The sequence below is a fragment of the Bidens hawaiensis genome, unplaced genomic scaffold (genome assembly GCF_021521415.1).
Source record: "Bidens hawaiensis isolate Kalapana, Puna unplaced genomic scaffold, B.hawaiensis_p1.1 tig00032735_1, whole genome shotgun sequence".
NCBI lineage: Eukaryota > Viridiplantae > Streptophyta > Magnoliopsida > Asterales > Asteraceae > Bidens > Bidens hawaiensis.
Genome location: NW_027495580.1, coordinates 53,877 through 69,119, shown reverse-complemented (window position 1 = coordinate 69,119; position 15,243 = coordinate 53,877). Strand labels below are relative to the sequence as shown.

The 15,243-nt window shown below is 34.4% G+C and overlaps 1 protein-coding gene across 1 annotated transcript; it reads right to left on the bottom strand.

Annotated features, from left to right (window-relative positions):
- Positions 1–6,536: 6,536 nt before the first annotated feature.
- LOC143583949 (uncharacterized) lies at positions 6,537–10,131 on the bottom strand. The gene is made up of 2 exons (XM_077066118.1): positions 7,614–10,131; positions 6,537–7,396 (listed from the first exon to the last, which is right to left on the bottom strand). Exons 1-2 carry the CDS (start codon positions 10,108–10,110, stop codon positions 7,032–7,034), a joined length of 2,862 nt encoding a protein of 953 aa, XP_076922233.1. The 5' UTR covers positions 10,111–10,131; the 3' UTR covers positions 6,537–7,031.
- Between the last annotated feature and the right edge of the window lie 5,112 nt (positions 10,132–15,243).

The following is a 15,243-nucleotide window of genomic DNA, read 5'->3' as shown; positions in this document are numbered from 1 at the left end:
CTGGATCTTCTCTTGATCCGGCTACATACCTTTAGTCTGGTTTTTAATAGCTTTAAACCTTGATTTATCATTTGTTTGAATAAAATACCAAGACATGTAGTCTTTCTGATTATTTACCAAATTTTATGCTGAGTTTCTTCTTCATGAAGAAACATCTATAATCTATTTTTTTTTAAGAAGAAACATCATTAACTGCTACCTTTGTAAATAAAATCTTATGTTACTTAATCATAAAGAAACAATATATTAACTATATTCTTTGTATATATAAAATGTTACGCTTCTTAATCGCGAAGAAACTATATTTTGACTATATCCTCATGAATGAAAAATTACGTGTTTCTTAATTGTAAAGAAACATTACTATGTTAAAAGCTTATGTAAACATAATTATAATCAAGGTTTGGGCTATACCCCTGACTATGGTCTAAGCCATATAATATAAAAATAAAATAGTAACTTAGGTGGAACCCCTACCTTACACGGTATTCAAAGTTCGATTACAACGATTGATTGAGCAGCACTTCTACTCTCTATTGCTTACTAGAGCTTAAACTGTAGGAACCTCAGAGCTTGGCACACACTGCAATACTCGACACGAAAAACGCGAATAAGAGTGTATGAATGAATGTGTTTTGTTGTGTGAAAAATGAGATACCATGAACCCCTATTTATAGGCTGATTTTGGGTCCCATTGCGATACGCGATGGCATCCTTAGCCGTTTCGTATCGCGACGCCGTATATTTTACCCCGCCATGCCACGTGCTGACACGTGTGTGCTGAGTCATCATGGTTCATCGCGTATCACGATGACCCTTGTTCTAGGCTCATCGCGTATCGCGATGGCTTCCTGAATTCAATTTTTTACTTTTGATCCTTTGTCTTAGGTAACTTTTCACATCTTGGTCTTACTTTCATTTTCCAAAAACAATAGGGCCCCTCGCCATCGCCATCTTCCTCGTTCGAGCCCAAGCTCGAGCCCGTGCGTGTCGGGTGCTTCGCACCCTCCGCTAGGACCACTGAGTGCATGCTAGGCATAAAAGAATATTACTATGGATTTTTATCTCTTTATAAAGAGCTTCCAAATCTTTACCACTTTCCATGTGGGATGGATTTTAACTTCCTTATTTATACCCATGTCGAATGCTTCCACTTTCTTCCATCTTTCCGTGTGGGATGGAACTTCCTATTCCATATCCTTAACATGAGACAGCTTCTTTATGAAATATTTTTATTTCCTTATAAAATGATTTTATTATCTTTATTTAAATTTTCTCATTACTTATTTTAGAGAATAATTTTGATCCTTCAACTTTACTAAGTTGTCAAATTTGGACCAAAATTTTGGGGATGGAGCAGTAGTGGAGCCGCATACTTTTAGTTTATTTATTTGCTGCTGATTATTCATGTTTTTATATATTGGTTGTTTTGGTGAAATACTTTGAATGCATAATATCTATCAGCTTGATAAGAAATATTTTTTTAGATATTGATTTGTTGAATTTTTGTCGCTTATGTTTGTGTATAAGAGAAGGAGGTACTGTATCTGAGCACATTCGTAGTTGGAGAGAATTTATGGAAGAAGACTTTGGCATCATGTTTCATGCGCATATTACCAAGCTAAGTCTTTTCCATTATCTAGCTTAATTGCGTTTTATTTTGTTTTTTTATTTTTGTTTACATTTTTAGGTTTTTAGTTTTTTTTCCGGCTTTATTTTATTTTTATTTCTATTTTAGGTCGTCCTTATCCTTGCATTGAGGACTATTTAATAGTGTGGATGAGATATTTAAGTCGTAGTTTAAATCTAACTTAAAAAATGAAAACATTTTATGAAGAAATAGGTTTTTGCATCTAAATGGAAGATGATAATAATTATCGAAAATTGGTTTTTCTAAATATTAATAATATGAGATAATGTAAAAAAAAATCACACTTAACTTGGGATGTGTCGGTAGGCTCATCCTCGAGAATGAAAGGGCAATTTGATAAATAGGTAACGAATAGATATGATTTTTAGTGGGTGATGCGTTTTGTCCATGGAAAATAAGTAATGAAAGGTCGGGCCATGCTCAAGCCTCAATTCTTGGTATGAATATGAAAATATTATAAATATTATGAATTTTAAAAATTTGAATACCTTATCATATTATGCTTGGGTAGTTTTAACATTAGAGTATGGCAAGTAGTCGGTGATACAAATCTTAAACTGTCTAGCTTTAGTGTTTTACATTTCATTTGGTATGATGTTATAATCTTAAATCTTGTATTGATGCGATGCCACGGTTCCAGAGACTCTGGATCTTTATGCAGTTTATCATCTTGGTATTCACATTTCCTAAGTGGATTTGTGAATATTAAAAAGCTAAAAAGAGCAAACCCGCAGTTTTCTGCCAAACATAAGTCATTAAACTTGATCAGCTCATACTTAAAGTACAAATACACTACTGACTTGATCATCCACGCAGTTAGCCATGTGGGTTCCCCTTGTTCGCATCGCATTACCATTAAAAAACGGACCACAAGGGACACGCCACATGTAAATCATACAGATGAATTCATGCACACTCACCTATGGTGATGGTTTGGGGAATTGCTTGATAACGGGGGTATGTCATGTTGTGGGAAACACTTGCTAATTAATTAGTTATACCTTAATCATATCTAATAGCTGCTTTGGTTAACTCAGATGCTTGAATTATGTGGATAAACAATACCCTTGTTCGTCTTAACTATTAATGCAAAAAAGAGCAATAAAAATTTTAAATCTGCTAATTTTGAGGTTTAAGTCAAGTTGGGGTGTTTTGGTCCAGTAAAAACTGAAAATAAATGGGTCTTAACAGTGGAAACCACTGAGTTATATAAATAAAGAAGTTGTTGGATCTTACTTGTTCTGCTAAAGATCAAGGCATGGGTTTAAGTGGACAACAATATTGGTGATCGTGGTTTTTGCGTTTTTCTGAACTATAAAATAATCTATATGTTTTTAAGACTATATTTTCCGATTTTGATTCTATTGCATTAAAAATTTTTGGGGACTAAAATAGAGAACGTGTGGGGATATAAGATATACTGATATTTATATATATTTTTCTTGCATATTTATTATAATATTTTATTAGTTTTTGTTCGTTTTTAATTAGAATTTGTATACTACTAACATATTTGTATTTTGTAGGTTCCGGAAGTTGACCGTGGTTGGAAAGGGTGAAAAACGATTTAAAATGAGCTAAAACGAGGAACCGAGGCGAATCAGGATTGAACCGGAAGAACCAGCTAGTCGGACCGGCCGAAGCCAGCCTCCTTTAAGTAAGACGCACCGCGTGGCCAGGTATACCAAGGCTGGTTGCGCGACGCCTAGAGAGATATATTCTAGAAAGTATCGTTTTTGGTCAGTTTAAGGCTCAGATTCACTATATAAATCTTAACCTGAAAAGTATCCTACGCCCACCAGATGAATTTGAAGTTTCTTGGAGCTTTTATTCGAGATATTTGGCGGTTTTGAAGACAAGGAATTATCTGGTGAAGAGCCTTACGTTCGAGATTGAAGACTATGGGTTTTATCACCTTTAATCTTCCGATTTCATTATTTTCACGATGTTTTCTTTCAGTTTTATTTTATTTGATTTCCGATGCTAGGCTAAACATTATAGACTGCCTAGGCTAAAATCGATGAACCGTATTTGATGTTTGATTTTAGTTGGATTATTATTTTTTGTTATGATTTTATGAATTAGTAAATTGTTTGGTTAATTTAATTGATGGATATGTGTACTTGGTTTTGTTTGATCTAGTTTTATTATTCCACATTATCCTTGGTGATTAATTCATATGATAAGATTTTGTTAGGTTATCTACTATTTGTTTTTTGCTAGTTTTTTACTGAATTTGAATAAGATCTTAGGAATAATATTATTAGTCAAACAAATAAAAGTTTGCTGCTAACCTAGAAAGTCGTAAGGTGATAGGTTATCTGCTAGATCTTTGTTAATTAAGATTGCTAGGTTTAGTTCTCTGTCAGAGTCCATCTAGGTTTGATTGATTAACATTGTCTAGCGAGTCAACTGACTTTATTAAATTATCTTTGATTTCCGCGCTGTAAGGTAAGATTTCATTATAAAGGTACTCGTTTATATTTATTTAAATAACCGTAAGGGAGTTTAATATATAAATTGGTGTGTCTTAAAACTTATTAGAAACCCATAGGTGTCTTCTTGAGAAGGGTTAGGGGTTTTTGTTCGGGTTTTCTTTTAAGTGTCTATTTTATTATCTCAGTTACATAACAATTATTTTCCAACTATTTGATAACTGAAACTTTTCCAGCCTAGGTGGTCTTTCATCACCATCTGAATCAGTTGAACTAAATTGTCTTGTGTTTTATTACTTGTCTTTTCTTAATAATTAGTTATTTTATTAGTTTAATATTAATTAATTTAAAACCCCCCTTTAATAAATATATAATAAACAGTCGTGTCAGTTTGTCGAGTCTAATTAGTTAATTTACGTAATTAAAAGAGTCTCGTGGGTTCTCAATTCGGATTTACTTAGCTTCACTAGAGTCGATCGGTTCACGTTCCCATCAGTAGTGTAGTCGAGTTTCAAATAGTCTAGAGTATTACTTAGTGTCTAGTTTACCGTTATTTAATTAATAATTATTTGACTACTTTTAGCATATCAGTGGTATTGTGGTTATTGTGGTTGTTAGATCTGGTGGCAGTGGATCTAATTGATTAGATGCAGCGGAAAACTTTGGTGATGGCGGCTGCGAGGGAGCTGGTGGAGGCGTGTAGCACTTCGTTGTGAGAGGCTCATTGAGCGGCCATGGCAGCATTATGGTGTCGCAACCGGTCGAGTCGCTCGACTAAGGCCATGATCAGGCCGTCATGCGTCGAAGGAAGAATAAGTAAGCTAATGAAAGCACCAAATTGATAGAGACTGATTCGAGATTTTCAATCTCATAATAGACCTGTAGAGTGAGTTAGGCTCCAAGAACAAAAGAGAATAAGAGAAACCAAAGTTGAAACAATTTTCTTGTCTGCTTTTCTTATTCTTTTTCTTATAAAAAGATTACAAGATATAGGAAAACCAAGACATAAAAATAGGAAAAGATAAACAATATGGAAACATAATTAGAATATAATAATGAAACTAAATAATAAACACTCAGTGAAAACATCAAATTGATAGAGACCGATTCGAGAAGCAGGGTCGGCCCAGGCCTATGGCAGGATAGTCGACCGCCATAGGCCCGACCACCCGGTAGGCCCGAAAATTTTTAAATTTTGTATATATTTTATATAAAAAAATTGTTTAGGCCCTTTATAAAATGTTTGTAGCCCAATTATTTGTAGGCCATAAGGCCCATAACCCATTACAATTTAGAAGAGTCAGGAGGACATCACGGAAGTCTGAAAGGTTTTTAAAAAAAATACAAACACCACACCATCTTCCAAATTCTAATTCCATACTTTACAGACGTACCACAAAAACTCAAAAAGGCAGCCACAAACCACCGCGACCGCCGGCAGCCTGCACCACCAGTCCACCACCGCCGCACCACCTGATCGGGTTTTGCTTCAAAAAATGCAAGGCGAGCATCGCGTTTCGTTTAGGTATGTAAATTAGATTATTTTGCTACAATATTTATGTTTTGTGTATTGAAATTAATTTATCATCGTATGATTTTCTTTTCAATTTGCGTTATCGAGTTTATATTTTACTTAAGTCTTAAGGCCCAAATTTATATTCGCCTTCGGCCCAATTTTTTTTTGTGTTTCTCGGAACGGGCCTGTCGAGATGGTCAATTTTCCGATAGACCCATAGAGTGAGTTAGGCTCCAAAAACCAAAGTGAAGAAGAGAAAGCAAAGGTGAAACAATTTTCTTGATTATATTTTTTTATTCTTTTTCTTAAACAAAGATTACAATATATAGTAAAATAAAAATGTAAAAATAGAAACAGATGAACAGTAAAAAAATATAATTAGAATATAAAAAATAAATTAAATAATAGTTAAACTTTAATTAATATATTAGATCATATCATTATCGTTAACAACCCTCACTAAAAGGATGATTTTCAATGGTGATAAGTTTTTCTTACAAAAGGCATACTTGACATATGAGTATTCCATTATGATAGAAGACTGAATGAATGAATGAATGAATGAATAACAAGTAACAACTTTAATGTATTGATTGTCCACCATAAAAAGAAGAAATGCCATCTCATTATTGAATCTTTTTCTTTTTAAAGGTCCCAATACATATATATACCACTCATATGATGCGGATTCAATATATATATATATATATATATACATATATATATACACATATATATATATATATGTATATATATATATATATTAGCATAAATTCTTGATACGAGTCTTCTTTTTGATGATGTTTGTTTGCCCACTTGGGGTCTACGCGACCTTTTAACATGGAGGAACAAAAGTATATCTTTGGGTCATGGAAAAAGGCAACACCTTATATATAGAATAATTGATTGAGGATCAAAAGGATCTTTTTCTGGACACAACGTAAATATAAATTCACAAGAAGCGATTGATTTAATAGTTAACCAACTTCTACTTGCTCCCTTTGGATTACATGGCCTTGACCTTAATTCCATTAATTAGGCTCCGTTTTCATCACTGAATATTTCTCTAATTTTAGTTATTTCATAATCTTTACTTTTTACTAATTTCCTTAATTACACTATGAATTCCACAATTTGATTCTTATATGATGTAATATATCAACTTTCTTTTAGAATTCGCTATGTTTATTTTCATGCTTCTGTTATACATCACAAATATAAACTAAGATAAGCGTGAAACTTGTTCTTCCTAAAGCATTTTAGCTTGTTACTATTAGGTAATTATTACAACTGCAATGGATAACATAGTGATAAAAATGAAGAGTGTAAGTAGATATCTACAAGTTGTGTTTATCTATAGGTTCCAAACGGGTAGTAAAACCATTCAATGTGAACATACAACCCGAAGAAAGTTGTTATGATCATACACTTACATGACCTGTTCTTTGGTCTTGTTTGGCGACTTGCAATGCTCAAATTGGCATGGGTCTGCCTCGATTAGCAACTGAACAACCTCATTCATGCTAGGACGAAGGGCCGCGGTCTTGCATGTACAACGGATTGCTATGCGAAGAACCTTAATGATCTCGTTACTGAAATACCCTGAAAGTCTCTTGTCCAAAACGTTAATCGCTCCTTCTTTTGTCTCCACTTTGGTTGAAATCCAATATATGATGTTCTTGTTATCTCCAAACTCTACCTCCACAGGCTTCTTTCCTGTTATCAGTTCCAGTAGCACCACGCCGAAACTATAGACGTCGCACTTTGTTGTTGCCTTGGATGAATATGCGTACTCTATATTATAAACATCGATCAGTACTGTAAGAAATATATATACGTCAACTAAACTAAACCAAACATCAAGATCACTACAAAAAAAATGCTCATTAGCGGCGACCAAAATCGCTGCTAAAAGTACCCAAAATCGCCGCTAATACTATTAGACCAATAGGAAATAAACAAAAACAGTGGCAAATATATAGTGATAGTTTTGCGACCAAAGTTAGATTACCTGGGGCTAAGTAACCATAGGATCCTGCAACAACCGTTGTGGTAGAGTCTTTCCCTGTAGCCCGTAAAACTTTTGCAATTCCAAAATCAGCAACTTTGGGTTGGAAGTTTGTGTCCAAGAGGATATTGGTGGACTTGACGTCTCTATGAATAATGGGTGGCACTAAATCGTGGTGCAGATAGGCTAAACCCTGAGCTACACCAAGCGCGATCCGGTGTCTTGTCGGCCAATCCAAAACACATTTACTCACGGTATGAAGTGCGTCCCAAAGGTTCCCATTTGGCATGTATTCATATACCAAAAGATCACAATCCAAACCAGACAAATAACAATACAACTTGACTATGTTCTTGTGTCTTATGTTTCCTAATGTCTCCACTTCTGTTTTAAGCTCTTTGTTCACAGTCTGCTGATCTTCAGATGAGTAATAATCTTTTGCTTTTCGACTCCAAAGTCGCTTAACCGCGACCACTTCCCCATTGCTGAGATCAATCTTGTAAACAGTTCCAGACCCACCATGTCCCACCACATTCTTATCAACCATGGCTTCCACTATCTCGTCCTGATCAAAACTTATTCGATGGAAGCTTTTAACATTATACGAGAAGTTAGAAGACGACCATGTTTCTTCATGTTTCACACCATCTCTTTGGTTAGTATACAATCTTTTTAGAAACAATATACCAACAAGGATAATAATCCCAAGGGACACTAAAACAATCCAAATGTAATCAACTTTCTTCTTCTTATTGTGAGTTTGTGCGCACATTGAAAACTTTTGATGTGACAAATTAGGGTTTTGAGAAACACAAAGTTTAGGGTTACCTAGGAAGCTTTCTAGCTGCCCTTCTTTGATAAACAAATCAGGTATTGGTCCTGAGAGATTATTATTAGAAAAATCCATGGAGGCTGGTAGCAAATCACAAAGGGTTTCTGGGATTGATCCAGTCAACTGATTTCTTGACAGATCAAGAACATTTAAAGATGTTAATGATGAGAGTGAATTAGGGATAGAAGATGTGAGTTTATTTCTTTGTAACAAGAGAAGATTGAGTCTTGTTAGATCACCGATACCTTCGGGTATTGGCCCAGAAAGAAGATTGTCACTAAGATCAATCTTTACAAGATTAAAAACATGTGATATTTCCGGTGGGATAGCTCCGGTGAGCTTGTTACTTTGCAAGAACAATTCCGACAAGTTCCTAGCATTCCTTATCGATTTTGATATGGAACCCGTGAATGAATTGTAACTCAGATCGATAATCGACACCCGTGGGAGGCTGAAAATCCCTTCCGGTATGTTTCCGGACAACCGGTTGGAATCTAGTCGGAAACGGATAACAGAAAGACAGTTGGAATAACTTTCCGGCAAGACACCGGAAAACCTGTTTTCAAGAGCTAGCAAGTAAACCAGCTTACCTCTATTACATATCCCCGGTGGTAGCTCTCCGGTAAGCTGATTTTCGGACACGTCAATGAGCACCAATGGTGATGATCTCCCTAGATTCCGGGGCAGTTCGCCGGTGAGATAGTTTCCGTACAAGGATAACATCTTCAAAGTCTTTGAATCCCCAAGAACACGCGGGATTTCTCCGGTGAGACTGTTGTTGTAAAACTGCAACACTTTGAGCTTCGGTAACCGGCATATGGATTCGGGTATGCTTCCGGTTAACTTGTTGACTGATATGTCAATATCAGTGAGCTCAGTCAGGTTTCCGAGCTCCTCCGGTATCTCACCAGAGAGTTGGTTGTAGTAAAGCTCAAGCTGTTGCAGGTTTTTCATCAAACCAATTTCTCTTGGAACCGGACCGGTTAAGAAGTTGCCACATAGTTCCAGATCAACCAATGAGGTCATGTTCCCGATTGATTTCGGGATCGGACCAGTCACCATGCAGGTACTCAAAATCAAGGATTTGAGCTTAGACAGCCGGAAAATATCCTCCGGCAACCTCCAGAGATCAAACCCGCCGTTTTCATTGAAATTAATCCTTTCAAGATTGGTTAGGCTTATAAGAGAGAGAGGAAATCTTCCTGTGAAGTTGCAAGTAGACATGTCTAGCAACCTCAGTGACTTCATCGGAGAAAAATCCGGCAGTTGTCCGGCCAGTCGGGTGTTAGTGGTGTTGAGCTCTTCAAGTTGTGAGCAGTTAGTGATGCTGTAAGGGAACTCCCCATGGATATTATTGTTGCCAAAATTTAGGGTTCTCAGACTCGGAAAGTAAGAACATATATTCTCTGGGAACCGGCCGGATAAGTTCCGGCCGGAGATATCGATTTTGACGACGTACCCTTTATTGTTACAGGTGACACCAGTGTAGTTGCAGACGTTTGTTCCATCCCAGGTGGTGAATGGAGAGTGAGTTGAAAGGGAAGTCTTTAGATGTGTGAAGAAGTGAGTTTGGTTGATGAGTATGGTACTAGTGTTTTCGTAAGAGTTTGAAAGAGAGAGGAGGAGAGTTACAAGATAGGAGATGATCATAAGATGGTGAAAACTCATTGTAGTTGGAGTTATGATGGAGAAGAGGACTTGAAAGTGGTGATGATCGACAAGATATTTAAATGATGATCAGCTACGTTACTCACAGGTAGGAGTTTGTCTAAAAGTCTACCATGGTAAGCATAAAAAACTTTTCCTAGTTACATATATATGTGTTGGGTTTTCCTTATCACATAATGCGGCATCTGTCGGACAGACGCCTTTCCTGTTATAATTATGGTCAAAGACTGTATTAGTATATTTTGTGAAAATTCACCATACGTACGTACGTAAATCATATTTATATATATATATATTATTGAGTAGTATATGTAAGAATACATAAAGAACATGGCAGTAACCATAGATGGATTCATGGATTGTGACATTTGTATAATTAAGTGGGAAAATTATAAGTGTAAACCATGTATATGCATGCACTTTTCTAAGTTGCCACCTACATATACGTACATATACGTAGTTGCAACTAAGAGCATTCATAATAACAAACCTCAACAAACTGTCACATTAGCGTCACGTCAAATTCAAAACTTTTCTCAAAAATCTCAAATTCTACAACAACAAACTTTCACAAACTGCCACATCATCACTTACTTCTACAATTAATTTATACTTAATCAAATAACTTTTATAACAAACTTATTTTTAAAATTTCTTATATATTTATATATTAGAATATGTATTTAAAATATATGAAAATAAAAAATAAAAAATAAAATAATATAAATAAATTTTAAACAGAAAAAACATACATTAACTTAAAATAAAAGGGCATACATCAACTTAAATTAAATAATAGATGAAATACGAGTTAATTCATGTTTGAGCGGTCCATCATTAGAATGTTTATTTTTTAATTAAGCACAATTTCATTCATTTACTCATAAAATTTATCCAAATATGTCTTTTTTATATAAAAAAAACTTGCATTTTTTGGTTGACATTAACACCAACTGGTTCATTTTTCTCATTGAAAGACGATAACCATCTAATATTAATCACTCATCAAATTATTATATTAGCCACCTAATAAAGATGGCTTAAAAAAACTAATAATAATCTTTAATATATAGCACAGTCTACAACGCACCCACCCTCCTCCCCCCCCCCCCCCCCTCCCCTGTTTTTCATTTTAAATTAGATCTGAAAGATGATAACCATCAAGAAAAAGATACCCTCTCTTGTCGCGGATTCAAATCTGATTTATTCAAGCCGTCTCCGGTAAACAGAAATCGATCTCCCCGGCAAATGATTGATTTAAACCGTCCGTCTTCAGCAACCAACACGAATAGCGGTTAGTCTCCTTCAAATCGATAAGATCGAAAACTCGTTTATGGAAGTTGAAATCGATTTTTATTAATTTATATATAAAGGGGCCCACATTTATCCGTTCTCCTCACGTCTGCAGAAAGAAACTTCTTCAGCGAACTTTGGGGCTACAACGGCGAAGTCCGATGGATCTCGGTTTTGCCGCTTGCCAACTGTATCCGGACCTCGGGCAACCCACCCCATTGTGGATGCTCTAATAATGCGTAGTTCGTTCCTCATTATTTGTTGCCGCTAATAATCTGTGTCATTGAGGATATGTATCCACTTATTTTAGTTACTTCCTACTACTCTCTTCGTCCCGTTAAAAGTATAAATATTTCCATTTATATTTGTCTAGTTACAAATATACACTTGTAAGGCCACGTTTTATTTATTAGTCTTTTGTATTTACTTGTATTATAAACGTTGTATCTTAGTTGGCTTGTCAATTTAATTCTTTATATGTTTGGACTTGAGGCCATGTAAACAAAGCCAATTTGAGCCTAAGTAATGAAGAATGTATGATATGCTCTCATCTATATATAAGGTGGAGCATACTTATGCATAACAAAACCTTTTGACATTATCTTATTCATTTACCAACTCTTTCCCTCTCTCACTTTCTTAATCGGGTAAATAATAATACCCAAGCAAGATCCGAGATCTCGATTGTTCACTAGTGATTTCCGCTAATTAGTGTTGAGGTTGATACAAGTAAACTAGTGTTTCTTGTTTGATCCGTCCATAGAACCTACAATATTGTTAGTTTGAACGCGATTCAACCTCAACACTGTATCAAGTTAAAAAAACACACGAAGGAGTTATCGTCGTTTGATCCGATTTAAAAACTCTGATCTAGGGGGATATAGTGGTTTCTAGACTAAAGTCCTTTTGACTTTATAGTTAGTCTGGGTTTCATCTTAAAAAAAACAAAAAAATAACCATTCGAGTTGGACTTTGACAAAAAAAAATCATTCGAATCGAATGAAAAGCAATCGAGTTTGACGTTGACCGTTGACTTTGACCCATTCACAAAAAAAAGGCTTTTTTGTTTTAAAAAAATGTATTATAATTCTAAGCTTGAAGGAAATCTGGATAGGAGGGAAAGCTGAAACAAAACATTATAAGGAGAGTTCAACATGTTTATATATATATATATATATACTAGTTTTTATCCCCGTATCACGGGGGTTGTTTTATATTATTTGTATTATATTTATTAATTTTTTTTAATTTATTTTTTTTATTGTATGAAAGTTAATAATATACTTTTGGTTTGATTACAAATTGTTACACAAATAAATGAGATGCTATTACCCGGTTTAAAAGCTATATGGTTTTGATAAGACCTAAGACCTGTTTATTTTTTTTACTAGGAAATTGGTTTTTTATTTATAAATAATATTTATGAAAGTTAATAATATACTTATAGTTTAATGAGACCCAAGACCCGTTTATTATTTTTACTATCAAATTGGTTTTTTAATTTAAATAATATATATATCTTTTTTAAAATAAATAAGATATTATTTTTTATTATATCCTATTTTATAGGATTTTTACATAAATAATTTGATGAGAATAATTTTTAATTTAATGAGATGTTATAACCCGTTTAAGGAATATCTGGGTTTGATAAGACCCATACCCATGAATTCGGGTCAAATGCATGAGAAGCCTCCATTTAAAAATCAAGCAAATCTGGTGACTCCAAAAAAAAGGAAGCGACCACATCGCGACACATAGGATTTTTATGTTTTCGTTTATATATATTATAAATATAGATACTTTTATGGTTTTCATTTTTCTTTTTAACAAAAACGTCCTGATCGAAGATGTTTTAAGATGCTTTATAAGAGAAACCGGGCCTACAAATATGGCATAAATCCCTTTACGTTGCACCATCCCACTATCTATTGTAGAGATCGAATAACATCCATTGCAAAAAAGTCACTTTAAATACAAAATGCACACCAGACATAAATGCATCAGATGCTTACTACCACTACTTACTTCCATACCCTATCTAGTCCTCACACAACGACATGATAAATGTATTGCTTTGTTCAAGGTTCCAGTATCTATGCTTCGAGCCATGTTGATAAGATTTTTAATTGATTTCCACTTTCTATATAGCAATTGCCCTGTTACGACTTAGACTGCTTTGGAAAAACGTCGAAGTTGCCTTTTTGTGAGCCACTTGCGTCCACCTTGTGAATCAACCACTTGCTTTTTTACAACTTGTGATCGCTATGCGACCAAAACGTTTATTTTTTTTCTTCGGTTAAGCTATATTTATATTAAACTTTTAATAAGGCTCACAAGGTAGGTTATTCAAACACCAGGAGAACCTATATAACTAGTATAGAGGCTATACAAGTCGTACATGTACAAAGTTATGTTATTTGATGTCCGCGGGTGTCAGATCTTGTTCCCTTATACCGTATAGCCCCTATACAAACCATATAGGGCTATATGACTTGTATATAGGCTATCTGACTCGTATAAGCTTTTTTGAATTACTTAAAATTTACAAAATATTATAAATAGCAGATGAGTTGGTCATAAAATTGAAACACGTAATTTAAATTTTAAATATTTTGCTCCATGCTAATCAAACAACCTACGATCAACATGAGTGTTTCGGGGTAATGGGTTTTTAGATGTCATGCGATCCGTTTTGGTAGGCACCTATATGGGTTATCTAAGCTTTTGAAATATAGTTATAAAAATAATTTCATTTTTTGATTTGGACGTTTTGACTCATGTAGTCATGTTAACTCAACTTTAATTTGAAATATAGTCGTTTTAAATTTATAGTCGTCCAATGCCTTATAGATACATGACGAAAAAAATTATAAATCTCTAGTCAAAGTGCGGCTGACATGCTGTCTATATGAGTCGTATAGCCCCTATACGACTCGTATAGGTCAGATTTGGTCGGCGATCTTTACGATCCAAGAAACCTGTACGGCTCGTATAGACTGAAAAAAGCTGCCATCATGTCCCCTTCGTACAATGTCAATAAATGTGGGCTATACGACTTGTATAGTCCATATACGGGGTGGTAACATCACTTTAATAATGTTCATATTTTTATAATTTAAGCATTTATTGAACTTTCAAAGTTATATAAAGCATTCCACTTATAATTACAAATTAATATATCAAATATTAGGGGTATTCATCGGATCAGATAACGGGTTATTTAGTTTATTGGGCTCGAATTTTTCCGATTTGAAAATTTTAAGAGCCTACCCGAAATCCGATCTGATCCAAATTAGGGATTTCCATATCCGATCCTTATCTATCTGATTTCAATTCGGATCAGATTCAAATAAAACTAAGATAATACGAAATTTACCGAATAATCAAAATAAACCAAATAACAAATTTTTTTCTTCTACTTTTCTGTTTCTAACATTTTACTAGTTTAGAATCACAAAAACATAAAATATCGAAAAATACAAATTAGTCTTGAATACAAATTCAAAATTCAAAATTGAAATAATTGTCAAAATGTAACATCCCAAGTTTCGTTGGTATTTAAATGAATCGGGTTTATTTAATTTATAGAAGATAAATGTGATTATCTAAAATATGAGGGATTAAGTATCGTTAGATGAAAATTTAAACATGAAACATTACCCCTATCTTATAAAAGTAGCCACCATATCATTTTATAATCATTTTCACCTCTAACCTCATTCTTTATCAAAATCCCCGTTTTTGTGTGAGCAACCCACAAAGACCCGATGATTCCCGGACATGTAACCGTCAGATCAGTCTCCACTTTTAACAGAGTGTTCATGACACATAAACGAA